Source organism: Dipodomys merriami, unplaced genomic scaffold, assembly GCF_024711535.1.
Source record: "Dipodomys merriami isolate MVZ:Mamm:240054 unplaced genomic scaffold, mDipMer1.0.p SCAF_7, whole genome shotgun sequence".
Lineage (NCBI taxonomy): Eukaryota > Metazoa > Chordata > Mammalia > Rodentia > Heteromyidae > Dipodomys > Dipodomys merriami.
In genome coordinates, this window is record NW_027206290.1 from 68,097,869 (window position 1) to 68,125,230 (window position 27,362).

Below are 27,362 nucleotides of genomic sequence, written 5' to 3' on the forward strand. Positions count from 1 at the left end.
CTCATCTTTGCACACAGCAGAGTCTGGATTCTCCCCAACACTGACAGCAGGACACAGCAGACTGCTGAGGTCTCCATGATGCTCATTCCTGATTCCTGGCCCCAGTCTCCTCCTCCTGGCCTACTACTGATCCTCCTACTGGGATTCACAGGTGAGCATGGCCCTGAGCATGTTCCCAGTTCCTAATCCAGCCCTGCCTGTGGACTTCCAGATAAACCCAGGCACAGCCACAGGAGACAAAGACAGGGCACTGAGAGCCTATAGACTAGACACTTGAGCACTGTTTGTAGAGTCATCACCTACAGCAGGTGACCAGAGGCATCCAGTCAGAGAGCTTCTAACCATAGTCATGCCTGTGTAATATTTTAGATGATAACCTCTTTTCAATGGGATTATTATATTATACATAATATATAATAATACTTATTATTATTATATTTACCATTCCTCATCTCTCGATGAAGCAACCTGCCCAAGGCCACAGAGAAAGCTTAGGGACAGCTGCTTGAGTCTGTCTAGCTCTAAGGCTAGAATTTTCTGCTCATCCTCTGAAGACATGAACTCATTTGTCAGGCCTGACTATAACAATGCCCACTGTGCTCAGTGAGAAAAGAAATAGATATGTAGTTCCTTGGCTGGTGGTCCAAGATCAATGTGTTGGCAGGGTAAGCTTCTCGTCTTGCCTTGCCCTGGGCATCTTCTCCTGTCTTTGCACGTGGTCTGTCTTCTGTGTGTTTCTGTGTGTCTTCTTCTAACAGCACCAGTCCTTTTGGATGGCCCTCCCCCCACAACCTAATTTAAATTAGGTTAGTTAAATTAGCATCTGAGTAACAGCTCAGACCTTGTCTCCAAATAAAGTCTCATTGAAGTAAGGGAGCTCACAGGACTCACAAGTCAGCAGGTAACAGGTCTCCACAGACAGCCCTGCTCATCTCGCTTTTCTCATGGGAACTTTGTTTTCCCTCTTTTAGGACAGCAAGATGGAGGCCTGTCTTATCACAGGCCAGGACACCCTGCCCTGCTCACAGCTCCCCAACAACCTGTTTTGCCTTTGTCCCCCTTTTTTCCATAAAGCTGACCCCAAGGACCAAGTCCTGGGCATAACAGGCTTTCTGGCTCCACAGGTTTGGCCTGTGGTAATATGACCCCACAGTTCCTAAAGGGCTGGGGGCCAACTTTTACAAGTATTTCTACTACATACATAATGCACCCAAATGAGCAATGAGAGGCGACTGGCTGAGCCCATCTGAGGGGCAGGCAGGGCTGTCAGAACTTTGTTTTATTCATTTGCTGAAAGCCTGCCTCATTCCTGTGATAGATCCTCCTAGTATCCCAATAGCAGATGGGGAAACTGAAGCAGAGAGTGGAACTTGTCCACTGTCACCTCCCCTGGTCAGTGGAGATGCTGAGATTGAAACGCAGTTTTATAAGCATAGGTTTATTTCTTTTGTCCCTTCCTTCCTTCTTTCCTTCCTCTTTTTATCCTTCCTTCTTTCCTTTGTCCTTCATTTTTTCTCCTTTTTCCTCATTCTTTCTCTGTCTTTCTATCTCTGTTCATGCCTCTGCCTCTGTTTCTGTCTTTGTCTCAATACCCCTCTCTCTGTCTCTGTCTGTCTGTCTGTCTGTCTGTCTGTCTGTCTGTCTGTCTGTCTGTCTGTCTGTCTGTCTGTCTGTCTGTCTCTCTCTCTCTCTCTCTCTCTCTCTCTCTCTCTCTCTCTCTTTCAGCTGGATATTGAGCAAAATGGCCCCATTCATGTTAAGCCATACCTTACCACTGGTGATACCCACAACCCCCTAGATATCCAGATTTCTTTCTTCTTGCCGTGTTACGTTACTCAGCCTTTCAGTGCAGGCTAATTGCAGGAAGGAAGGTAGGAAAGCAACCTGCACTGTGACCACTGCCTGTTGCACAACTCAGAAAAAAAACAAAGTTAAAACCCAGTGTTGTTCCCATGTAATGTGTGATGTGTTCTTTACCTGCCAGGTATTTTATTCAACTTTCAATATGTAGCTTCATTAGCCCTCCAAAAAACCTTATATACTAGCACGGCAGATTACCCTGCTACATTTATGACTTGTGTGTGTGTGTGTGTGTGTGTGTGTGTGTGTGTGTGTGTGTGTGTGTGTGTGTGTGTGTGTGTGTGTACTAGTGTTAGTCTTTTACCAGGGTAGAGGTAAGGCGGAAATGAGCAGATGAAAGACACTGAGACACCTGCCTGCAGTACCTACGTCTATGCTGTCCTTTGGATCTGAAATCTCTCAGCTCCTGTGTGTTAAAAGCTTGGTCTCCAGAATGGTCCCACTGGAAGTTTGTGGACCTTTAAGAGTTGAAGCCAGTGGGAGTTCTCAGATCATGGTGGGGACACATTGTTGAAGGAGGAGGAGGGACCCTGGTCTCTTCCCTTTCTATCTCATGTTCCAGCATTGAGGTGAACAGGCTTTGGATCCCCTCATCCTCCTCACCATGAGGTGCTGACTCCCCATAGGCCACGGAGCAACAGGGACATCTTAACCTTCACTGAATCCTCTGAAGCTGTAAGCCAAGGCAACCCCTTTTACTTGACAGGTTGATTTGTCTCAGGCATTTACAGTCACACGAATGGAAAGTTGGCTAACACAATCTATAATACATCCATGTTTGTTATCTATATGTGTGTCTATTTACACATACCCATCTATATCATCTAAGATAACTGAAAACTTTTTGTGGGCAATCTGGAGTGATAACTCCCCTCTCTACGTGTCAGACACTGTCAGAAATGGTGTATGACTCTCTACCTCATGTGGTTAATATGTCCCTGTCACTCTACTTCACCAAAAAGGAGACAGGAACCCAAAATGCTCCAAGGCCACTCGATGAACTATCCTAATCTGAGATCCTCATGAGTGTTTATTGACATTTTTTTCCTTTTGATACTGAACTCAGGGCTTCATCCTTTTGAGGCAAGTATGCTATCATTTGAGCCATGTCCTTAGGACTTTGTTCTAAAGTTTGTTTTTCCAGTGGCATCCTATACTTTCTCCCTGGTTAGCCTTGGACTGAAATCCTCCCTCTGCATCTCCAGCAGCTGGGATTACAGGCCTGTACAACCACACCCAGTGGGAATGGTTTTAAGCATTAGTTTGTTAGACAGTGTGCCCAGATATGACACATGATCTTTCATGGTTTTAAGCATTAGTTTGTTAGACAATGTGCCCAGATATGACACATGATCTTTCAACAGTCTCTGTCAATTATGTGGAGGGGGAAGTGAGTTTGTGGTGTTCTTAGCAGGTCCCTTCTGCTTCCGGATATGCAAATAACCATTGGTTTTGGCCAAACTATTTACATAGGAAAGTCACTTTGTTACTGGGTCATTTCCACAGAAATATCTCCAGTGGCCCATGGAGATCTCACAGTGAGCAATCTATACACGACACACATGAATACTAGATATCTACTACATGCTGGTAATTCTTATAGGAACATGGATGCATTGGTGAGTAAAAGAGGCAGAGTCATTGTACTAGACTCTACTAGGGCAAATGACAGGAATCAGTACACATTACCACCACCACCACAAAATAAGGATAAGTGTGGTAAAGAAGAATTCACAGCTGGGTAAAGGGCTCAGAGAATCCACATGAGAAATGCACAAAACCAGAAGTATTTGGGTGGTCATCACTGAGGGGAAAATCTGAGTGAAATTTAGAGCAGGTGCCCAGTAAAGGTTCTGGCTGCCTGGGGGAGGGGCTTCCTGATGGGGCACAGGCATGTAATGCCAGAGAATCATTTTGGCTTTCACACTTCACGTGGTCTGGAACATGAAATTGTATAAACTGAGATGAAGTACTGGTTTGGATTTTGGTTTTTTGTTGTTGTTTTTTCTTTGTACTGGTCCTAGGCTTGAACTCAGGACCTGTGAGTTGTTCCTGAACTTTTGTGCTCAAGGCTTTAGCATCTGAGTACCAGCTCCAATGGAGAAAGATGAGACAGTGTGAGTGACTTGCCCATCATAGGTCAGATGAGGCCTGCTGCCTCCAGGAAGCACTTCTGCTTGGTGGCCAAGGCCTCTTTCAGGCCACAGCTCTAAGGACTCACTGTGTGCCAGGCTATACAAGAAATTCATGGGAAGCAGCAAGTGGCCCAGGCAGAGGTTCTGCTCCCTCCAAGCTGGGCCTAGGCTCATCCTCACCTCCATGATTTCCTGATGTCTTCTTCACAAGCAGCACTGAGGAGACTCCTGAGGGCTCAGGTTCCCTGCTCAGTGCCAGCCCTCAGGTGGAAAGGGCTGGGAGGTTGGGCCTCTACCCTAGCTCTGTGTCCGCATCCTGCATTAGGTACTTGCTCTCACAGGTGCTGAGGCTCTGAGCAGAGCTTTGTCATCCACCCAGGCTCAGTTCTCTTGTGGATGACATGGAGACTCAGGTGAGGCAGCAGAATTGAATTTTTCTGTCAGGCCTAGGGACTTCTTACCTCCAGACCCTGTGATTCTCAGCACACATAGGACCATCCACCACCAACCTTAACCCCCTTTTCACAGGAGAGCGCCAAATCCCAGAAATGGTCAGGACCAGGAACTAGGATCAGATCCAAGTCATCTTCACAGCAGATGCTAGAAACCATCTCCTCAGAGGAGCAAGGCCCAGCAGGTGCTGAATCAACCAAGAAAACAAAGGAAGTAAAACAACACAGCAACAAAGAGAAAAAGTCCTCGTGTTTCCATTTCCAGGAGTTCATGTAGACAAATATTATTTGATATACAACATAGCTTTGCACCTGTATGACCCTAGCCTCACCCTGCATAAATGTCTAGAGACTTGAATAATTGATCATGGCCCAGCTTATTTTTTCTTTTACTTGTAGATTTTTGGAGGGTAAGTGAGGCACAGAAATGGTGGGACAAAGGGTGAGCAAATGAAACAGTGATACTCACTAGACACTATGTTGGAAATCAACTATACAACTTTTGGGTGGGGATGGGAGGGAAAAACTAGAAGAGAAGTAGGGAAGGGGTGACATTGTCCAAAAAGAAATATACTCTTCATGTGACTTATTAACCCCTCTGGACATCATCTTTATACTAAATATAAATAAATTTAAAAGAATAAAAAGGGATGGTAGGGGAAAAAAACAAAGGAGGAGGCAACAATGCTTGATAAGAAATGTACTCATTACCTTGCTCAAGTAACTGTAACCCCTCTGTACAGTATTTTCACAATAAAAAACTTATTTTTTAAAAAAGAAACAAAAGCTTCATGAGATGGTCACTGAGAAAGGGCCAGCACTGTGATCTTCATGAGCTTCCTGGGGCTCAGGATCACTCTCCTCAACTCATTCCTGTGATAGCTACTCTTATTATTTCCTCATGGGGAAACTGAGGCAGAGAGTGGAAATTGTCCTTTGCCAACTGCCTTGGTCAGTGGAGACACTGAGATTAAAATTCACGCCCATATTACACAGGTTTATTTCTCTTGTCATTTCCTTCCATTATCTTTCCTTCCTTCTTCCTTCTTTCCTTTACCCCACCATCTGTTCTTCCTACAATTTTTTGGGGGTCCGGTCGTGGGGCATGAACTCTGGGCCTGGGCGCTGTCCCTCAGCTCTTCAGCTCAAGGCTAGCGCTCTACCACTTGAGCCACAGCGCCACTTCTGGCTTTTTTCTTTTTGCTTATGTGGTGCTGAGGAATCGAACCCAGGGCCTCAGGCATGCAAGGCAAGCGCTCTACCACTGAGCCATCTTCCCAGCCCCTCTTCCTACAATTTTATCATCACTCCTTTCTTTTTATCTTCCTTCCTCCCTATCTTCCATCTTTTTTCTTCTCTTCATCCCTCTTTTTGATCTTATTTCTCTCCCTTCCTCCCCTTCCCCCTCAGCTTCTCAGCTGCACATTGAACAAAGGACTTCACTCATGTTAACTCATACCCTACCACTAGCTACACCCACACCCTCCTAGATTCCAGATTTCTTTCTTCTAGCCATGTTATATCACTCTGCCTTTCAGTGGAGGTGAATCGCAGGGAGGAAGGCAGGGAGGCAAACCCCAGTGTGATCACTGACAGTCGCACAACTCAGACAGGACCAAAGTTAAAACCCAGTGCTGTTCTCATGGGTCACAGTGATGGATGTTTTTTCTACATGTCAAATATTTTGACTTTCAAAATATAGTTCATTGAACTCTTGATAAAGCCTTACATAGTAGCATAGCAGATCACCTATTACAGATATTTGTGACTCTGTGTGTGTGTGTGTGTACTAGTGTTCATCTACCAAGGTAGAGGTGAGTAGGAAGGAGGAGGTAAAGATACAGAGGCGCCTGCCTGCAGTATCTACCTCTGCTATACTTTGGATCTGAAATCTCCTCTCATCTGCCGTGTGTTAAAGGCTTGGTCTCCTGAGTGGCCCCACTGGAAGGCTATGGACCTTTAAGAGTTGAAGCCAGTGGGAGTCCTCAGATCATGGTGGGGACACATCCTTGAAGGAGGAGGAGGGACCCTGATCTCTTCCCTTTCTGTCCCAAGTTCCATTCTTGAAATGATCAGGCTTTGGACCCTCACATCCTCCTGACTATGAGATTCTGACACCCCATATGCCCCAAAGCAACAGGGTCAACTGATCCTGAATGGAAACTATCTTGAACTCTGAAGCCATAAGCCATGACAACTCTTTTTTACTTGATAGGTTGATTTGTCTCAAGCATTTGTTATAGCTCATTCGATATAAGGTATCATGGGCTTTCCTTCCTTAGCTGCCTTTGTTCTATGATCTTCAGATCTCAGCCTACTGAATAGCTAGAATCACAGGTTTGAGTCACCTCTGCTCGGCTTGAGATGAGTTTTTAAAGGATTATTCTAGTGCTTGATTGAACACAGACCATCACAGGACAGACAGAAGTCACCAGAACATGCAGAAGGAGAGTAGACAGCCAGTGCCTATATCCACACACAAATGGTGGTTTTGCAAAGGACAACAGCAAGTAGAGCAAGGAGAAAGAGCTCAGATTATTTGTGTACATGTTGAAGAGGAACACTCATAGAGGTGGAAGAAACTCCAGGGTTTGGTTGGGTGTGTTGTACGCATGTATGGACATGTTATGATGAAGCCCCTTTTGTACAATTAATGTGTACTGATATTAAATGTTTTAAAACTACACTGTACACAAAAGTTGCCATGTCAGGATTTCAAGTCAATGACATCGACCACACTCACTGTATTGTATAACCATCACACCCATTTCCCATTTCTGAAACAATATCCAAACTGAGTTCTCTACACACATGTATCAACTTCCCCTCAGGCCTGCTAGCCTCTGCACATTCTGTCTTTGTGAATTTGTCTGTGTGAGATGGAACCAGACCTTTGCCTTTGTCTTGGTAATAGTGATTCTAAGAGATGGGAATGGCTTCTTATTGTCATGAACTGTCCCAGCAAGTAGATTTGTCTAGCCTCTTTCCATGTGTTCATTGACTGCTCTATAGAGAAACATATGCTCCTGTGCTTTGTTCTTTTAGAAGTGAAGTGTGAGTTATTTTGTCATTCAGTTGTAGGAATTCTTTATATATTCTTGGTAACAGTCACCGTTGACATAGATATTTGGCAAATATTTCCTCCTTTTCTATTCTCTCATCTGCTTTTAAGCACAACATATGAATTTATTAATGTTTATCACTTTTTTCTGATGTGAAAGAAATAGTTACCAAATCTGATACGATAAAGAATTTACTTGCATTTTGTGTTTACTTAAGTTATCTTTTTTCAGAGTTAGGGGCATTTTTTAGTTTTAGAGGTTACATTTAGGACTTTGATTCATTTTCAACTAATTGTTGCATTGAATACAAGATAAGGCTCCAATTCATGCTCTTGCTTGTAGACATTTACTTTTTCCAGATGATGGAATTGAACTATATGGAGTTCGTTCTACTTCTTGGGTCTGTGGGGTTATGTTTGATCACATTTGGCGTGATATTTCATTGGGAGTTCTGACCACCACTGTCACTCCAGACTGTGGTGCTCTGGGGAGGAGGAAGCTGACCCTGAGTCTCCTGCTCCCAGACCATTCTCTGGGCTGTCACCCATGCTCATTTCTTCATGGCCCCCAGGAGTCACAGGACCCACCCACTATCATGGACAGGAAGTACAACGTTCCATGGGAACAGAAACCATGAGTCCTACAGAGGACTCAGGGACTCAAAGCTGAGCTCTCCCATGTGTATAGCCCTCTCTGTGCCTCAGTTTCTGCTTTGTATTACAAGCTCCTGTGAAAGTTCACCCTGGCCACATAGGCAGTGTGACAAACTCATGTTGTACACTCAGTCAGTGAGAATCAGAGTTGATTAAATTTTGAGGAACTTCACAGAGTCCCATTAGGATGAATAACTTCTGTGTTTCCTCCAGGAACTGCTGCAGATGAGCTGCAGGTGATCCAGGCTGACAGGGCGGTGTCTGTGGCCGCTGGAGAGACGGCCATGCTGCGCTGCACTGTCACCTCCCTGCTCCCTGTGGGGCCCATCCAGTGGTTCAGGGGGAAAGGACCAAGACAGGAGTCAATCTTCCATTTCAAAGAACCCCACAACCCACGCATCACACCAGTTTCAGATCCCACACAGAGAGACAACATGGATTTTTCCATCCTCATCAGGAACGTCACCCCAGCAGATGCGGGCACCTACTACTGCGTGAGGTTCCGGAAGACAGCCACTGAGGGGGACAAGGAGTTTAAGTCTGGACCAGGCACTGAGCTGTCTGTGAGTGGTGAGTACAGTGCGGCTTCCTTTGTCCCTAGAGTGTGACAGTATGTGCAGAATGACGCCCTCAGTTCTGTGAGTCACAGCCTAGAAGCAGGGGTGGTGCTGGGCAGTGGTGTTCATGCGCTGGTCTTCCCTCTGTGGGCCAGTGAAGCAGAGGTCTGCACAGGACCTGCTGCAGTGTTCCGCAGCTGGCCAGTGGGGACCTCTCTTCTCTGGTCTTCCTGCTGCACAGCCAAGCCCCTTGGATCCAAAGAAGGAAGATGAGACAGGTCAGATTGGCTCGCTGGTTCCAGAGAGCATTCTGCTTGGTGGCCCAGGTCTCTTTTCATGCCACAGCCCTGAGGACTTACTGTGTGCCAGGCTCTGTTCTGAAATGCATGGAGAAGCAGGGAGCAGTCAAGCTGTGCCTGGTCACTCTGGTCTGTCCCATGAGGACCACTGTGGCCAGGGAGGTGAGGGGCACGGCCTGATTTTCTGATGTCTTCTTCAGTGGCAGCACTGAAGAGACTCCTGAGGGTTAGGTTCTCTGCTGAATGCCTGCCCTGGTGGGAGGGGCTGTGAGGTTGAGCCTCTGCCCTGGCTCTGTGTCCTCACCCTGGATTAGGCACTTGCTCTCTCAGGTGCTGAAGCTCTTGGCAGAGCTGAGTCATTCACCCAGGCTCAGTTCTCCTGTGGGTCACATGGAGACTCAGGTGAGGGAGCAGTGAGGGTTTCTTGTCTGGTCCAGGGTTTTCTTTCTACCTGACCCCATGATTCTCTGCACACGTAGGACCATCCACCACCCATCCTAACCCCTTTTCACAGGTGAGAGCCAAATCCCAGACATGGTCAGGACCAGAACTAGAATCAGAGCCCATGCCTTATTCACAGCCCATGCTAGACATCATCTCAGAGGAGCAAGTCTCAACACATGGCAAGTCAACCAACCAGACAAATGAAAACAAAAACAGAAAGAAAGAGAAAAAAAATTCTTGTTTCCAATTCTTGCAGTTCATGTCAATAAATAATGCTTTTAAAAATTATTATTATCATTATTTTGTGGTTATGGGGCCTGAACACTTGGCCTGGGTGCTGTCTCTCAGCTCTTTAGCTCAAGACTAGCTCCCTAGCATTTGAGCCACAGCACCACTCCCAGCTTTTTCTGCTTATGTGGTGTTGAGGAATGAAACCCAGGGCCTCAGGCATGCAAGGCAAGTGCTCTACCACTGAGCCCCCTTCCCAGCCCGATAAATATTGTTTTATGTGGTCAGATGCACATAGCTATTGCACCTAAGTGATCTTCTCCTTAAATATCCTTCTTTGGCTTATAGAGTAGAGAGTATATATGTAGGATAGTATAATTTTTCATATCCCAGTATATTTTTTCTTTTTACTATGCATTGTGTTTACTTGTAGATTTTTGGAGGGTAAGTGAGGTGCAGAAATGGTGGGACAAAGGGTGAGCAAATGAAACAGTGATACTCACTAGACACTATGTTGACAATCAACTATACAACCTTTGGGTGGGGTTAGTTGGGAAAAACTGGAAGAGAGGAAGGGAAAGGGTGACATTGTCCAAAAAAAAATACTCTTCATGTGACTTATATAACTGTAACCCCTCTGGACATCATCTGTATAATAATAACTAAATTTAAAACAAAGAAAAAACTTCATGAGATGAGCCCCTGGGAAAGGCCAGTACTCTGATCTTCATGAGCTTCTTGGGGCTCAGGATCACTCTCCTCAACTCATTCCTGTGATATTATCCAATTTCCAGATTGGGAAACTGAGGCAGAGAGTGTAAATTTTCTAATGTCACCTACGTTGTGTCAGTGGATACACTGAAATTGGAACTCAGGCCCATATTGCATGTTTATTCCTCTTGTCATTTCCTTCCTTCCTTCGTCCTTCTATGCCTCCCTCACTCCCTTTCATCATGTCTCCTTTCTTTTCTTTCTTTTATCCTCCCTTTCTTTCCTACTTTTTTCCTCCATTCCTGCCTTCTTTTTCTCCTTCTTTCTCTCTATCCTCTCTCTTTCTCATTCCTTCTCTCTCTTAGCTTCTCAGCTGGACATTGAATCTAGGGCCTCACTCATGTTAAACCATAATTTACCATTGGCTACACCCACAGCCTCCTAGATTTCTAAGTTTCTTTCTTCTAGCCTGAATACCAGATTTCAAACTCTGTTACAACACCATATTTTAAAATAATATACATACTGCAACGAACTTCAAAGATATGGAAACAAAGGACCTTTTTCTTAATTTTTTTTGTCTCTGATGACTCTGTATTCTTTACCTTTTTGTGTATTCACATGCACATCTGTGGGAGGGCCGGGGGAGGACACCAAATCTGAGAAAAGAGGTGAAAAGTGCAGCAGTGAAACACATTGGCTGCATGAGATATTGATGAAAGTGAACTATGCCACTCGTGGATGAAGATGAGAATGGAAGAGAATGAGGGAACAGATGACACTAGGCAAAAGGAAATGAACTTATTACCTGATGTATGTAAAGGTAATCCCACTGTTATTTCTGGGTCTTCTAATCTGTTCCATTGATCTTTGGATCTATTTTTATGCCAATACCAAGGTGTTTTTGTTATTATGGCTCTATAGTGGAGCTTGAAATCTGGTATTGTGATATTGCCCCATTACTTTTTTTTCTTTGCCTAGAATTGCTTTAGCTATTCTAGGTCTTTTGTTGTTCCATATGTATTTTTGGATGGTTTTCTCTGTCTTGGTAAAGAATGTCATTGCAATTTTGATGGGGATTGCATTGAATTTGTTGATCATTTTTGGCAGCATTGCCATTTTCACAATATTGATTCTACCTATCCATGAACATGGAAGGTCTTTCCATTTCCTGATGTCCTCTTTGATTTCTTTCTTTAGATTTTTATAGTTTTTGCTATAAAGATCTTTTACATCTTTGGTTAGGTTATGTTTTTTGAGACCATTGCAAATGGGATTTTTTTTTATGATTTCTCTTTCTGCTTGTACATTGTTGGCAAACAGAAAGACTACTGCTTTTTGTGGATTAATTTTGTATCCTGCTATTTTTCCAAAGTGGTTAATGAGTTTGGGGGTGAAGCTTTTTGGTTCCTTTAGGTATAAGATCATGCCATCTGCAAGTAAGGATATTTTAATTTTTTCTTTCTGTATGCGGATCCCTTTTATGTCTTTTTCTTGCCTTATTGTTCTGGCGAAGAGTTCCAGAACTATATTGAAGAGGAGAGAAGAGAGTGGGCATCCTTGTCTTGTTCCTGGCTTTAGGGAAATAGCTTTAGTTTTTCCCCATTTCGTATGATGTTGACTGTCTGTCATATATAGCCTTTATTGTTTTAAGGAATGTTCCTTATATTCCTAGTTTCTCTGTGAATGGGTATTGTATTTTGTTGAAGGGTTTTTTTGGCACCTATTGAGATGATTATGTGGTTCTTGTCTTTGGCTGTGTTGATATGGTGAATTACATTTATTGATTTGCATATGTTAAACAAGCCTTGCATCTGTGGGATGAAGCCTACTTGGTCATTTTTTTATTAATAAGTTTTTTATTATGAAAATACCATACAGAGGGGCTGTAATTACATGAACAAGGTAATGAGTACATTTCTTATCAAGCATTGATGCCTCCTCCTCTGTTTCCCCTTACCATCATTGCCCTCCCATCCCCACCCCCTCAGCCTACTTGGTGATAATGTATGATTTTTTTTTTGCTTGTGGGCTTGAACTTGGCCTGGACACTGTCCCTCAGCTCTTCAGCTCAAGACAAGTGCTTTACCACTTGAACCACAGCACCACTTCATAATGTATGATTTTTAAGATTTGTTTCTGGGTTCTGTTGGGAAATATTTTATTGAAGAGCTTTCCATCTGTGTTCATCAGACAAATTGGTCTGTAGTTCTCTTTTTTTTTTTTGTTGGATCCTTACCTGGTTTGGGGGTTAGTGTAATATTGGCTTCATAAAATGAGTTTGGGTTTGTTTCCTCTGCTTCTATTTCATGGAAAAGCTTGAAGAGTGTTGGTATTAGCTCATCTTTAAAAGTCTAATAGAATTCAGCAGCAAGTCCATCTGGGCCTGGGCTTTTCCTTACTAAAAGACTTCTGAGCCGGGCGCCGGTGGCTCACGCCTGTAATCCTAGCTACTCAGGAGGCTGAGATCAGAGGATCTCGGTTCAAAGCCAGCCCGGGCAGGAAAGACCGTGAGACTCCTATCTCCAATAAACCACCAGAAAACCGGAAGTGGTGCTGTAGCTTAAGTGGTAGAGTGCTCGCCTTGAGCTGAAGAGCTGAGGGACAGTGCCCAGGCCCAGAGTTTAAGCCCCACGACCGACAAAAAAAAAAAAGAAAAAAGAAAGACTTCTGATTATTTCCTCTATCTGGTTGTATGTTATTGGTTTGTTTAGCTGGTTTTTATCTTTTTGGTTCAGTTTAGACAACTTCTTTGTTTCTAAAAATTCATCCATGTCTGCTAGGTTTTCCTTCTTTAGTGAGTATAGGTTTTGAATCATTTGGATTTCTTGGATGTTGTAATATTTCCTGTGGCATCTCTGATCTCGTTGATTTGAATTTCCTCTCTTCTCTTTTTCATTAATCCTGCAAGTGGTCTGCCAATTTTATTAATTTTTTTGTTATTGGAGTTTCTTTATTACACCACTTCATGTTACCATCAATGATTGCCAAATTCTACATTTTATTAATTATTTTAAAGAACCAGCTATTTGTTTCATTAATTCTATGTATAGTTTTTTAGTTTCTGTTTCATTGATTTCTGCCCTAATCTTTGCTATCTCTTTCCATCTACTAGTTTTAAATTTGATTTTTTTGTTTTTCTAGCAGTTTTAATTGCATCACGAAGTTATTTATTTGAGATGTTTCTGTTTTCTTTATGTGTGCACTTAGGGCTATGAACTTTCCCCTCAGTACTGCTTTTGCTATACTCCAGAGGTTCCATTACAATGTGTTTTTGTTTTCATTAAATTGTAAGAACTTTCTAATTTCTTTCTTAATTTCTTTTGTGTGTTATTTAGCCACCATGTGCGGGTGATTTCTGCAGTCTATTTTGTTGTTAAGAACTAATTTGATTCCACTGTGGTCAGAGAGGATGCAAGGACTTATATCAATCCTCTTGTATTTGCTTCGGTTCTTTATGTGTACTATGATATGATCTATTTTGGAGAATGTTCCATGGCTGCTGAGAAGAATATGTATTGGGTATTGTTGGGTGAGAATACTCTGTAGAAGCCTATTAAGTCCATTTGGGTTATGGTGTTATTTAGTTCAGAGGCTTCTTGGCTTAGGGTTTGTTTGGTGAGGTATTAAAATCTCTCACTATTGTCTTTGGGTCTATCTTGTTCTGTATTTGTTTAATGTATTTAGGTGAGCCATTGTTTGGTGCATAGATATTGACCACTGTGATTTCCTCTTCCTGGATCATTCCTTTTACTAATATGTAATGATGTTCTCTGTCTCTATACTGATTTTAATGAAAAGTCTATTTTATTAGATATCAATATGGCTACTCCTGCCTTCTTGCAGGTAGCATTTGCATGGAAGACCTTTTTCTACCCCTTCACTCAGAATTTGTTTTTTGTTTTTTGTACTTTTGGTCATGGGGCTTGAACTCTGGACCTGGGTGCTGTCCCTCAGCTCTTCAGCTCAAGGCGAGCGCTCTACCACTTGAACCACAGAGCTACTTCCGGTTTTCTGAGTGGCTTACTGAAGATAAGAGTCTCATGGACTTTCCTGCCCTGGCTGGCTTTGAACCATGATCCTCAGATCTCAGCTTCCTGAGTAGCTAGGATTCCAGGCGTGAACCACCAACGCCCGGCTCAGAATTGGTTTTTATCTTTGTGAGATGGGTCTCAAATGGATGGATATTTATTTGGAACCAATCTGCTGTCCTTTTTCTTTAGATTGGAGAATTGAATCCGTTAATGTTTAGGGTTAGCATAGGGAGATGTGTTGTTTCCTGATATTTTCTTGATTTCCTGTATTTTGTTTCTTTCCTCTTCCTGTGCTTACTAAATTGGTCTTCTAGTAACTTTTGTCTGATGTGTTTCCCTGATTTTGATGGTTTTCTTCAGATTGTATTCCTCCCTTTAGTATTCTTTGTAATGCTGGTTTAGTTTTCATGAATTCCTTTAATTTTTGTTTCTAATGGAAGATTTTGGTTTCACCATCAAATGTAAATGATACCTTCACTGGATATACCAGTTTGGATTGGCAGTTGTTGGTCTTCAGGGTTTGGGTTATAGCATTACAGGATTTTCTTGCATTGATTTGTGTACAGAGGTCTGTAGTGATTCTGATTTTCATTCCATTATAATATAGCTCCTTCTTTGATTTTTCAGCATTTAAAAGCAATTTCTTGCTATTACAAATCTAATATTTTCACTATGATGTATCAAGAAGTGTTTCTTTTTTTGAGGGGGAGGGATCCGGTCGTGGGGCCTGAACTCTGGGCCTGAGCACTGTCCCTCAGCGTTTCACCTCAAGGCTAGTGCTCTACAACTTGAGCAACAGAGCCACTTCTGGCTTTTTTTTCTGCTTATGTGGTGCTGAGGAATCGAACCCAGGGCCTCATGTATGCAAGGCAAGCTCTCTACCACAGCCACCTTCCCAGCTCAAGAAGTGGTTGGTTTTTTTTTTTTAATCCTGTCTACTAGGAATTCTATATGCTTCTGTTAGATAGGTGAGATTTTATCTCTTAAGATTGGGAAAGTTCTCCATTATTATTTTACTGAATAGATTTTCGATGCCTTTACTATTAAATTCTTTCCCCTTGCCGATCCCAATTATGCATTAATTTGATCTCTTAGCTGAGTCTGTAAATTCTTGGATTTCTTTTTTTTTTTTTTTGGGGGGGGGGGGTCCGGTCGTGGGGCCTGAACTCTGGGCCTGGGCGCTGTCCCTTAGCTCTTCAGCTCAAGGCTAGCGCTCTACCACTTGAGCCACAGCGCCACTTCCGGCTTTTTTCTTATGTGGTGCTGAGGAATCTAACCCAGGGTCTCAGGCATGCAAGGCAAGCGCTCTACCACTGAGCCTCCTTCCCAGCCCCTTGGATTTCTTTTTGGTAGTTCTGAGTGTTTTTCCCATACCTTTGGCTTTCTGTTCTGGCTCCACTGTTTTATCCTCAACTCTTCATTGTCTATTTTCCATTTCACTTATTCTGTTACCTATGTGGTTTGCATTGTGGAAATTGAACCTTTTATGCTTCTGAGACCAATTCTCATAGTGTTAATTTTATCTTAATGAGGTGTATAGTGTGTCTATTTTGTCCCATTTCTTTTTGGGAGTTCTGGATTTATTTGTCATTTTTTCTCTGTACTCTTGAAATTGTTTTTGCATCTCCCTTTATTTCATTGGCCATTTCTGCCATCATTTCTTTAATGGTTCTTTTGTCCTCCATCTCTTCTTCAATCTTACTGCGGTCCTTCACTGAATTGTTGTTGGCTTTTGAATTTGGCTTATTGTCTTTATTGTTCATGAATCTTGTAATCTTTTATTGTGATTTATGCATTTGGGTTCAGAGATTGTCAGGACTGTGGCCAGAGCTTGGCTTTGTTTGCACCCAACAGATGACTGCCCTTGCTTGGCCCAGGCTAGCTCATACTGGATGGAGTAGACCGCACTGGGTCCCTGGGTCAGCAAGCACCTATGTGGGTGCTTGGCCCAAGGGTAGCTGAAAAGCTCTCAGTCCCATATGCAGCAGGCCTGGGAAGATCAGGGTCAGGTCTTGGGATGAGTGCATGCTTCGGAAGCAGAAAGGAAGTTTGTTTGCACTTTGGCCCTCGTTTGGTTCTCCCTCTCAGGTGGCTGTTGCCTGGTGGCTTCTGCATGTGTGTGTGAGTTTGTGTGTGCAAGGGTCCAGGGCAGTGTGTGTGTATGTGCAAGGTTCCAGGGGTAAGTGTGTGTGTGTGTGTGTGTGTGTGTGTGCAAGAGTCCAGGGGAGTGATCCGCCAGCAGCTGCTCAAATGAGCCTGTTTGCTTGGAGGCTGGGGAGAGTAGCTTCAGGCCACTGGGATGGGCCAGATGGGCGTGAGGCTTCAGAAGGGGCAGCCGCCCATTGGTGCATGGAATTTTGTCTATGTTGTTTTCAAACAGGCCAGGTTTCCCTGCTGCTAGGGTTGTGGAGGATGCAGGGACCTCGGTCCCACCCACCATAATTGTGATGGCTTTCTGCTGGAAGCTAGTAGGTGGAGTGGGAGGAGCGAGGCAGGGCTCTGGCCCCTTCATCCTCTTCCACTGTAGTGCCCCTTCTTGGGCAGGAGGAAGTCATCTGGGCCAAGCTTCTGTGGGTGACCACCAGTAGTGGTCTCCTGTGGGCAGAGAGGAGGGGTCTCAGTAAGAGGGTACTTACTGATCCTGGGATGGGCTATGGACTGACCAGCAGCCCAGTGGCAAATCTCTGTGTCAGAATACTGCAGCTTGCAGACCAGGTCCAGAGGCCTGGGGAGCCGCAGAGTCTTGTAACTCTGCCCCATTGGTTGTGGGCTGACTGGTGGCACCATTGAAACTCTCTGGGTCATCACAGTGCCTTGCCACTGGTCTCTGTCTCTTTATGTTTCCTTGATTGCAGTCACCTATGACATAGATGCTTTGCAAATATTTGCTCCTTTTCTATTCTTTCCTCTGGTGGTAAGTTTGTGACTTTGTTGTCATATGAAAGAAGTAATTGCTGAATCTGATGTCATAAAGAGTGTACTTATGTTTTGAGTTTACTTATATTTTCTTTTCTCAGAGTGTGAAGTTTTTTATTTTATTTTTAGTGTTGTCATTCAGGTCTTTGATTCATTTTGAGCTATTTTTTGCATGTAGTACAAAGTAAAGCTGTGAATTCATTCTGTTGATCGTAGACATTCAGTTTTCCCAGATTACTGAGTTGAACTAGATGGAGCTCATTCTACATCTTGGGTCTGTGGGGTTATATTTGATCAAGTTTGGCATGACTTTATCCTGGGAGTTCTGAGCACCACTGTCGCTCCAGCCTGATGGGAAAAAGCCATCCTGGTACCTGTGGCACTCTGGGGAGGAGAGAAGCTGACCCCGAGTCTCTTGTTCTCAGACCCGTTCTCTGTGCTGCTACCCATGCTCATTTCTTCATGCTTATTCTTCACATGACCCACCCACTATCATGGACCAGGAAGTACAAGACACCATGTGGACAGAAACCATGAGTATTGCAGGGGACTCAAAACTGAGCTCTCCCATTATATTTTCTTCTCTGTACCTCAGTTTCTCCTTTCTATTACTAGCCCATATGAGATTTCATCCTGATCACACAGGCAGTGTGCTCTGCTCATGTTATATACTTGGTTAGTGAGAGTCAGGGTTGATTAAACTTTGAGGAACCTCACAGGGTCCTGTCAGGAGGAATAACTGCTGTGTTTCCCCCAGGAGCAGCTGTAGATGGGGAGCTGCAGGTGATACAGCCATACAGATTAGTGTCTGTCACCGCTGGAGAGATGGTCACACTGCCCTGCACTGTGACCTCCCTGCGCCCTGTGGGACCCATCCAGTGGTTCAGGGGGAAAGGACAAAGCAGAGAGTTGATCTTCCAGTTCCAAGAGCCCTACCATACACGCATCACACCAGTTTCAGATCCCACACAGAGAGACAACATGGACTTTTCCATCCGCATCAGGAACGTCACCACAGCAGACGTGGGCACCTATTACTGTGTGAAGTTTGAGAAGACAGCCACTGAGGGGGACAAGGAGTTTAAATCTGGACCAGGCACTGAGCTGTCTGTGAGTGGTAAGTAGTGCGGCTGCCTTTGTCCCCTAGAGTGTGACAATATAACCAGAATAATGCCCTCCGTTCTGTCAGCAACAGCCTAGAAGCAGGGGTGGTGCTCATGTTTATGCTCTGATCACCTTCTGTGGGCCAGGGAAGCCCAGGTCTGCACAGGACCTGCTGCAAGGTTCCACAGCTGGCCAGTGGAGACATTCATCCTCTGGTCTTCCTAGACCATTGCTGGCCAGTGAGAACATCCCTGGTCTCCCTGCTCCACAGCTGACCAGTGGGGACATCTAGCCCCTGGTCTCCCTGTTCCATGGCTGTCCAGTTGGGACCTTCACCCCCTGGTCTTCCTGGGCCACAGCCAAGCCCCTTGGCTCCAATGAAGAAAGGCCAGACAGTGTGATTGACTTTCCCTTCACAGGTCAGGCAAGGCCTGCTGTCTTCAGGGAGCACTTCTCCTTGACGGCCGGGCTCTCTTTTCACACCACAGCACTGAGGACTGACTTTGCTCTGAAAGCCATGGGGAGCAGGGAGCATCCCAGGCTGAAGCTTTACTCCCTCCAAGCTTTACTTCATCCCTCCTGTCCCTCCTCTTCTCTGAGGACAAGCTGCAGCACCAGGACGAAGAGGGACAAGTCATGATTTCCTGTCTTTTTCACAAGCTGTACTGAGGAGACACCTGAGGGACTCAGATTCCCTGCTGAGTGTCGGTAGGAGCCAGGCTTCCGTATGACCAGAAGTGGTCACAAGAACAGAGCCTCAGTGTCTCCTGATTTGTGATAATGGACCCAAATCCACCAGGACCCTCACTATATATCCACAACATGGAAAGAAACGTTTCTGTTTGAGCTTCTGCCACCTTTAAACACCTTATGAGTTAAAGGTTTCACAGACAAGGAAACTAGGACTGGGGAACAGTTGGGGTGCTGTTGATGACCCCTTGCCCTTAGAACAGGGGATTACATGAGCTTATCAAGGGACATCTGAGGTTCTTGAGGACCTGGCCACCAGCAGCCTGTAAAGCCGATGTGTGCTGATGAATGAAATGCTCCCCTCCAGTGCTCACTGCCCCAGTGGCTGGCTACAATCCTTCCTAGAACCACTCTGTGTTATTTCCCTGCCATGGAATACAGGAGCGCTTTTCCTCTTTTTGAAAAGACCAGGATCCTCCCAGCACAATGAGTGTTGTGAGACTAATCTTCTGGGTCAATGCTGGGTCAGTGGTATGATTGTGGGAAAAGTAAAGATAAGAAGCAAAGAACAATTTCATTGCTAGAGAAATGAACAGAAGATGCATAATCACATCCACTAAGAGTTCAGGCCTGGCTGGACATCCAATGCAAACAGAGTCCAGAGTTGGGTGACCAAGTGATTAAAGACATTGTCCTACAAAAAGAATATCACTCTCATAGTTAATAAGATTTAAAATCATTCTTCCACATCTAAAAGAGAGTACTAGGTACTGGTAGCTCACATTTGTAATCCTGTGTCCTAGGAGGCTGAGATCAAAGGATTGTGGTTTGCAGACACTCTGGGCTGAAATGTCTGTGAGATGCTTGTTTTCAATTAATCAGCAAAAAACTAGAAATGAAGCTGTGACTCGATTAGTAGAGTACTAGCCTTGGGCAAGAAGACTAAGGGATAGTGTCCAGACCCTGAATTTAAGCCCTAGTATGGAGATTAAACTAACAAACTAAATAAACAAGTAAATAACAGTACATATTTTTCAAAACAATTTTTGTTTTAATTCGTGTGTGTGTGTGTGTGTGTGTGCGCATGTGCATGCCCTTCCTGGGATTGAATTCAAGTCCTTGATACTGTCTCTGAGCTTTTATGCTCAAGGTGAGCACTCTACCACTTGAGCTACAGTTCCACTTCTGGCTTTTTGATGGTTAGCTGGAGATATGAATCTCACAACTTTCCTTGCCAAGGCTGGTCTCAAACCGTGTTCCTATGAGGTCAACCTCCTGAGTAGCTAGGATTACAGGCACCAGGGTTAATTCATCTTTAAATGGTAACATTTTCCTGTGAAAGTATCTGGGTATTAAAAAATCTTTGAAAACCAGGAGCCCATCATTCATGCCTGTAATCAAAGCTAATCAGGAGGCTGAGGTTGGAGGATCATCATTCAAAGCCAGCCCAGGAGCCCTTGAGACTTTTTTCTTTTTTTTTTTTTTTTGGTTGGTCATGGGGCTTGTACTTTGGGCCTGGGGAGACTCTTATCTCCAATTAAACACTCAAAAACCAGAAGTGGTACTATAGCTCAAAGGGGTAGAACACATTAGTCTTGAGCAACAGAGGCAGGCATTGTCCCTGAGCAATGCCAAGGCCCTGAGTTCAAGCCCTCAAACCACCAAAAAAAAAATCAAAATTGTTAAAATGATGAATTCAGCATCCCTTAATATTCTGGGCCACATAGTACTCCCTCTTATGTCAAATGCATGGTCCCTAGCCACTGATGCCATTTGAGGAGGTTCTGGAAACTTTAGGAAAAGGGGCCCAAATTGGAGGGATTAGGTCACTGGAGCATGGTTTAGGAAGCTCCGTCTTGTCCGAAACATTTTTTTCTCTCTCTCTTTCTCTGTTTCCCTTAATAAACCCCATGACACATCCTGAGTAACCCATATCACATGGATTCCAAGGCCAGGATGCTCTCTACCCAGGTGTCAAGAGTCAACAGAGCCCGGAAACATGACCTGAAACCTCTGAAAATGGAACAAAATCAATCCTCCCACCTTTTAAATTGGATTTCTTGGACATTAACAGAACCATTCCCATTAACTACATTAGGTTGAACCAATTGTAGGGAGTGGTGTTTTTGATGAACTGTTTCCTCTTCAGGGTCAATTTTCTGCATGCAGAATTCCTCACTACATACCCTTACCATCCCTGTGATTTATCTAGGATCAGCCATGGGTCCCCTGGTTCCATCCTGATGAGATAATGTGTCCATTTCTCCTGGGCATCATCAGTCTTACTAGAAGATCTCAATTTTACGACTTTTCAATGACCCAACTTCATGTTTCAGTAATCTTGGCCACAGTTTCTCTGTTTTCTACTTTCAGCTACTTCTAAAAAATTATTCCCTTTCTGTTGATTTTGCTCTTCAGTTTGTAGTATTGTGAGGTAGGAGATTTTGAGAGTGGACTTTAGACTTTCCTCTTCCTTTTTCCTCCAGCTTGAACCAGGGTAGCCAGGACAGGGCCCAGGTTCAAAGTCTTCAGAGTGTGGTAGGCCCAGGTCACTGTGGATGGGGCAAGTGCTGGCTCTGGGGAGAAATAACTCCGGGGGGCTCTCTAATGGCTCTTCCTGTGTCTTGATTTTTCAGGTACGATGTATTTTAATCTTGCTGTGCTCCTGATAGTTCTGCTCCTCAGCTCCAAGGTGTTGCTGGCAGTTGGAGTCTCTGCCATCTACATCCACAGGAAACAGATGGTAAGTTGAAAGGGAGGGAGGGCAGGCAAAGGAAGGGTCAGCTGGCAACCAGTTCACTGTCACACAGTGTCAGAGTCATTGGAGTCTAGAGGGGACAGAGACCCCTCCCCAGCTCAGAAGTCTCATGGAGCCTTGTGAGAGGTGCCCAGTTCCCAGAGCGAGTGTGAGTGCTTGCAGGAGGGGTGAGGTCAAGGGTTTGGAAAGGGTGTCCACAGGGTCTCAGGGGCTGCATGGAGGAGATGGAACAAAGAGTGGGAAGAGGGACAAAGCACTCCATAGTCCCCTTGGAGGCCATCACTAGATTCCTTCAAGGCTGGGACTCCCTGGGACAAGGAGAATGCAACTTGGAACAATGTGAAAAGTTTCAGGTGTGCAGATTAAGGGCTGGCCCTTCTCTGGCTGAATGGATAAAAGAGAGCCATTTGACCCAACACAATGGAAAAGAGTGAGCATGCAAACAGGAAGCTGAGGGAAGGGCACAGTGCTGTCCCAGGGGCTCCTGTCCTCTCTGGACAGGGGCCCAGGAGTGAGCAGCACCAGGAACATAAGAGCACTCAGGAGATACTTCATGAATGAGGCGAGGACTCAATGTGACATCTCCTCCACAGCGCTCTCCTTCCTCCAACTCTGCCAAACAGGACTCTCGGTCACTGACATCTTCACACTTGAAAACATCCAACCTGGGGTAAAAAGCAGACCAGAACTTTTCAAGGACTCTGCTCCAGATGCCCCCAGATTTCTGTTTCTCATCTGTATGGAGACTTGATGCCCACCCATAACCCCCACAATTTAGACTGCATTCCTGCTCCTGAACTGAAGCTATAAAACCAGCTTGAGGACTGACTCAGAACATTGCTTCAGGATGTGAAAGATGAGCCCAGCCTGAACACATTAAGAGGATCCCACCCATCACTTCTGGATGACCCTCACCACATGACCCATCAGTTATGGAAGCATGATTGTGTACCTAGGGCAATGCTCATGTAAGATAAGGTGTCTTTGGATCTGTGGTGGAGAAATTGAGGAGGTAAATATAATATAGCTGGGTAGCAGATAGACATGAAAGGATGAGTGTGATTTTTTTCTGAGTTTAACCAACCCCAGGAGATGACAAGACCACACCCTCAACAGGAATAAGGTAGGAGATTGTAGCTCCATAAGAGCAGACGTCAGATTCATATCTGAATAGTTGATTTACACAAATAAAGATGTCAAGAAGGCTGAAGAATATATGTCCACATCATGAACTCAAATGACTCAAATAGCAACAGGTAGATTAAAAATTTTGCTTTTTTGTATTTGTTGGTACTCTAGTACTCTACTTCTTGAACCACAGCTCTGTTCCTGCCACTTCTGGCATTTTGGTAGTTCACAAGAGTTAAGACTCTCATAGACTTTCAAACCATGATCTTCAGATCTCAGCCTCCAGAGTAGCTGAGATTACAGGTGTAAAGGACTGGTGCCTGATGACAGGATTTTAACCCGGGTTGTATCTGGTTCAAAAACTGGGCCTCTTGCACATTAATTCATTACCCACCCTCTACAGAGACACATGAAAGCAGTGTGGGATGATGTAGAGACTGACTATGTGTCTCTTGGAAGAATGTAGCTTTCCAGAACAATGGGATGTTCAGTAGGGGGGGTGACATCAAAGGGAGAAAAGAGAGTTATCTTTGTACATTACCTAACAGCAGGTGTAGCCTCTGCTTTCCTTTCTTCCCTTGTTCTAACTGCTGGCTCGAAACTTAGTGGGAACCAGAACAGGAGACATTTGTCCCAAAGACACCATGGATAGGAAAAGTGATTAATAGGAATGCTTGGTTGTTGAAGGCTTAGCAGCTGAGTATGAGAGTCTCTAGAAATAAGCTTGGTGATTGGGTAGAGCCCATTCCAGGGTTGAAGGAAGGAAGAAGGTTTATGCTGGTTCTGGTTTTGTTGGCATTGTGTTGCCTTTATTTTTTTTGCTGGCACTGGGGTTTGAACTCACATCCTCATCTCTCACGGCTTCTTTTGATCAAGGCTGGCGCTTAACCATTTGAGCCACACCTCCAAGTCTAGCTAGTTTTCTGGTTGACAACAGTGTCTCAGATTTGTCTACTCCAGTTACCTTTAAACTATAATTCTCAGCCCCCAGGCTTCTCAGTAGCTAAGATTACAGGCAGGAGCCTTCTGTACCTGGCTTCGGTTCTGCAATTTCTTAGCTTTTATTCTGCTTATTTTTCCTTCAAAAGTTGGCACTAATTGGAAGGATCAACATCGTGAAAATGGCAATTCTTCCCAAGGCTATCTACAAATTCAATGCGATACCTATCAATATTCTAACCTCATTCTTCAAGGAAATAGAAGAGGCAATCCAAAAATTCATATGGAACAATAAAAGACCCCAAATAGCAAAAATGATCCTTAACAGAAAGAATAGTGCTGGAGGAATATCAATACTAAATTTCAAAATCTACTAAAAAGCCATAGTAATTAAAACAGCTTGGTACTAGCACCAGAACAGACCTGAGGACCAATGGAATAGAATTGAAATCCCAGAAGTGAACCCACAGACCTATAGCCATCTAATCTTCAATAAGGGAGCTAAAAAAATAGAATGGAAGAAAGACAGCCTCTTTAGTAAATGGTGCTGGCAAAATTAGTTAACTACTTGTAGAAAACTAAAACTAGATCCTTATATTTCAGCCTGTACCAGAACCAACTCCAAATGGATCAAAGACCTTGGAGTCAAAGCAGACACTCTGAAAACATTACAAGACGGAATAGGAGAAACCCTAGGTCTCCTTGGCACAGGCCGAAATTTTCTTAATAGAGACCCTGAAACACAACAAATCAAAGAAAGGTTGGACAAATGGGATTGCATAAAGTTAGAGCTTCTGCATGGTAAAGGACATAGCTAGCAAAATCAATAGAAAGCCCAGGGATTGGGAGGAGATGTTCACTAGCATACAACAGATAAGGGTCTCATATCTAAAATATACCTGGAACTCAAAAAATTAAATCCCCCAACAACAAATCCTCAAAGAAACAACTGCCCAATAAGTAAGTGGGCTAAAGACTTAAAAAAACTTCTCTGAAGAGGAAAGAAGGATGGCCAATACACACATGAAGAAATGCTCAACTCACTAGCCATAAAAGAAATACAAATCAAAACAACATTGAGATACCACCTCACCCCGGTTAGAATGGCTATAATCAAGAATTCTAATAACAACAGATGCTGGAGGGGATGTGGACAGAAGGGAATCCTACTGCATTGTTGGTGGGAGTGTATTCTTGTTCACCCACTTTGGAAAGTAGTATGGAGGTTCCTCAAAAGACTCCACATAGAGCTCCTTTATGACCCAGCAATCCCACTTTTGGGCATTTACCTGAATGATCACAAACAAGACCATACTAAAGCTACCAGCACAACTGTGTTTATTGCAGCATTATTTACCATAGCTAAGATATGGAACCAACCCAGATGCCCCCTCAGCAGATGAATGGATCAAGAAAATGTGGTATATATACACAATGGAATTCTATGCCTCTATCAGAAAGAATGACATTGCCCCATTTGTTAGGAAATGGAAAGACTTGAAAACAATTATATTAAGTGAAATAAGCCAGGCCCAAAAATTAATATAGGTCCCATGGTTTCCCTTATTTGCAATAACTAGTATATATCTGAGACAAACAGAAACTGTCAGATAAGTTGATGTTAGGCAAAACGAACCACAAGATAAGGATTCAAATGGTTTTACTTTCTTATGATTGTTTCTAACATATTTATAAGAGGATTTCTTTGTTGCTTTGTATGTCCTTCCCCTCACGGTATAACCCCTGCTTTCATTGTATTTGATGTTGGTATAATTTGTGGAGGGGAAGATAAAAAACAAATTGCTTAACTAGGAATACAGGTGGACCCATTGCAACAATGATATGTACAAGACGTTATGTGGAAAAACGAACTTTACAACTTTGGCGGGAGGTGGGGGGTGGAGGGATGGGGGGGTGAGGGGAAGGGATGGGAAGGGGAAACAAAGGAGGAGGCAACAATGCTTGATAAGAAATGTACTCATTATCTTGCCCATGTAATTGTAACCCCTCTGTACGGTATTTTTACACACACACACACACACAGTATATACATATATGTATATATATGTATATGATTAAAAAAAAGTTGGCACTAGAATCAGTGAACTCATTCAGGAAAATCTCCATAATCCAGTATAGATAGGTGACCTTCAGTTGGCTGAGAACTGAAGAACAAAAATGCAGAGGAAAGGCAATCTTGCTCTCTCTTCTGATGCTGGGATGCCATATTCTCCTGTGTTTGGACATTAGAATCCTTGGTTCTGCCGCCCTCTGGGTTTGAGACTTGCCCCAGCACCTCATCCTCTCCCCCACCAGGTTCTCAGAACTTCAACCTCAGAATGAGAGTTATGCTACCAGATTCCCCATGTGTCTAACTTGCTTATGGCACAGCATGGGATTCTTCATTCTCTGTAGTTGTTTGAGTAAGTCCCATGAATCCAGTCATACCTATCATTTATAATATCTGTCTGTCTGTCTGTCTATCTATCTATCTATCTATCTATCTATCTATCTATCTATCTATCTACCTGTTTACCTACCTACATATTCATCTATCCATCCTATTCATTGTGTTTCTCTACAGAACTTGGATTAATTTAATTTTATTTTTTTGGGGGGTCCAGTCTTGGGGCCTGAACTCTGGGCCTGGGCGCTGTCCCTCAGCTCTTCAACTCAAGGCCAGCACTCTACCCACTTGAGCCACAACGCCACTTCCAGCTTTTTTTCTGCTTATGTGGTGCTGAGGAATCGAACCCAGGGCCTCAGGCATGCAAGGCAAGCTCTCTACCACTTAGCCACCTTCCCAGCCCCTCTTTCTGTGCCTTTTCTTGTCTTTTTTTCCTATCTTATTGCTTTGTCAAGTACTTCCAATACTGTGTTAGAGTGCTCAGAGAGGAGGGCAAGCTCTTAGAAGAAGTCATATGGAGCCACGGTGACACTGTACTCCTGGAGCACACAGTAGCCAGAGGGAAACCAGGTGTTCAACACTAAGCCTTATCCAAGTGCTAAGTGCAATTGCCCAAACCCACCCACTAAATGCACACAGAAAGGATGATTACCAACTAGGCTGTTTTGATGTTGAAGACCATCATAATAAAAGCCCAGACCAGATGATATTTATTATGCTAAGGCAACAAGGTCCCAGTAACAAAGTTGGAGTCATTAAAACTGAGAAGCTGGGGCTGGGAAGGTGGCTCAGTGGTAGAGCACTTGCCTTGCATGCCTGAGGCCCTGGGTTCGATTCCTCAGCACCACATAAGCAAAAAGAAAAAAGCCAGAAATGGCGCTGTGGCTCAAGTGGTAGAGCGCTAGCCTTGAGCTGAAGAGCTGAGGGACAGCACCCAGATCCAGAGTTCAGGCCCCACTACCGGACCCAAAAAAAAAAAAAAAAA

General features: G+C 43.9%; 1 protein-coding gene across 1 annotated transcript; it reads left to right on the forward strand.

Annotated features, from left to right (window-relative positions):
* Positions 1–25,851, forward strand: LOC138816819 (signal-regulatory protein beta-1-like). The gene is made up of 5 exons (XM_070006919.1): positions 1–151; positions 8,376–8,732; positions 18,109–18,468; positions 21,782–21,888; positions 22,497–25,851. Exons 1-5 carry the CDS (start codon positions 76–78, stop codon positions 22,575–22,577), a joined length of 981 nt encoding a protein of 326 aa, XP_069863020.1. The 5' UTR covers positions 1–75; the 3' UTR covers positions 22,578–25,851.
* Positions 25,852–27,362: the final 1,511 nt, after the last annotated feature.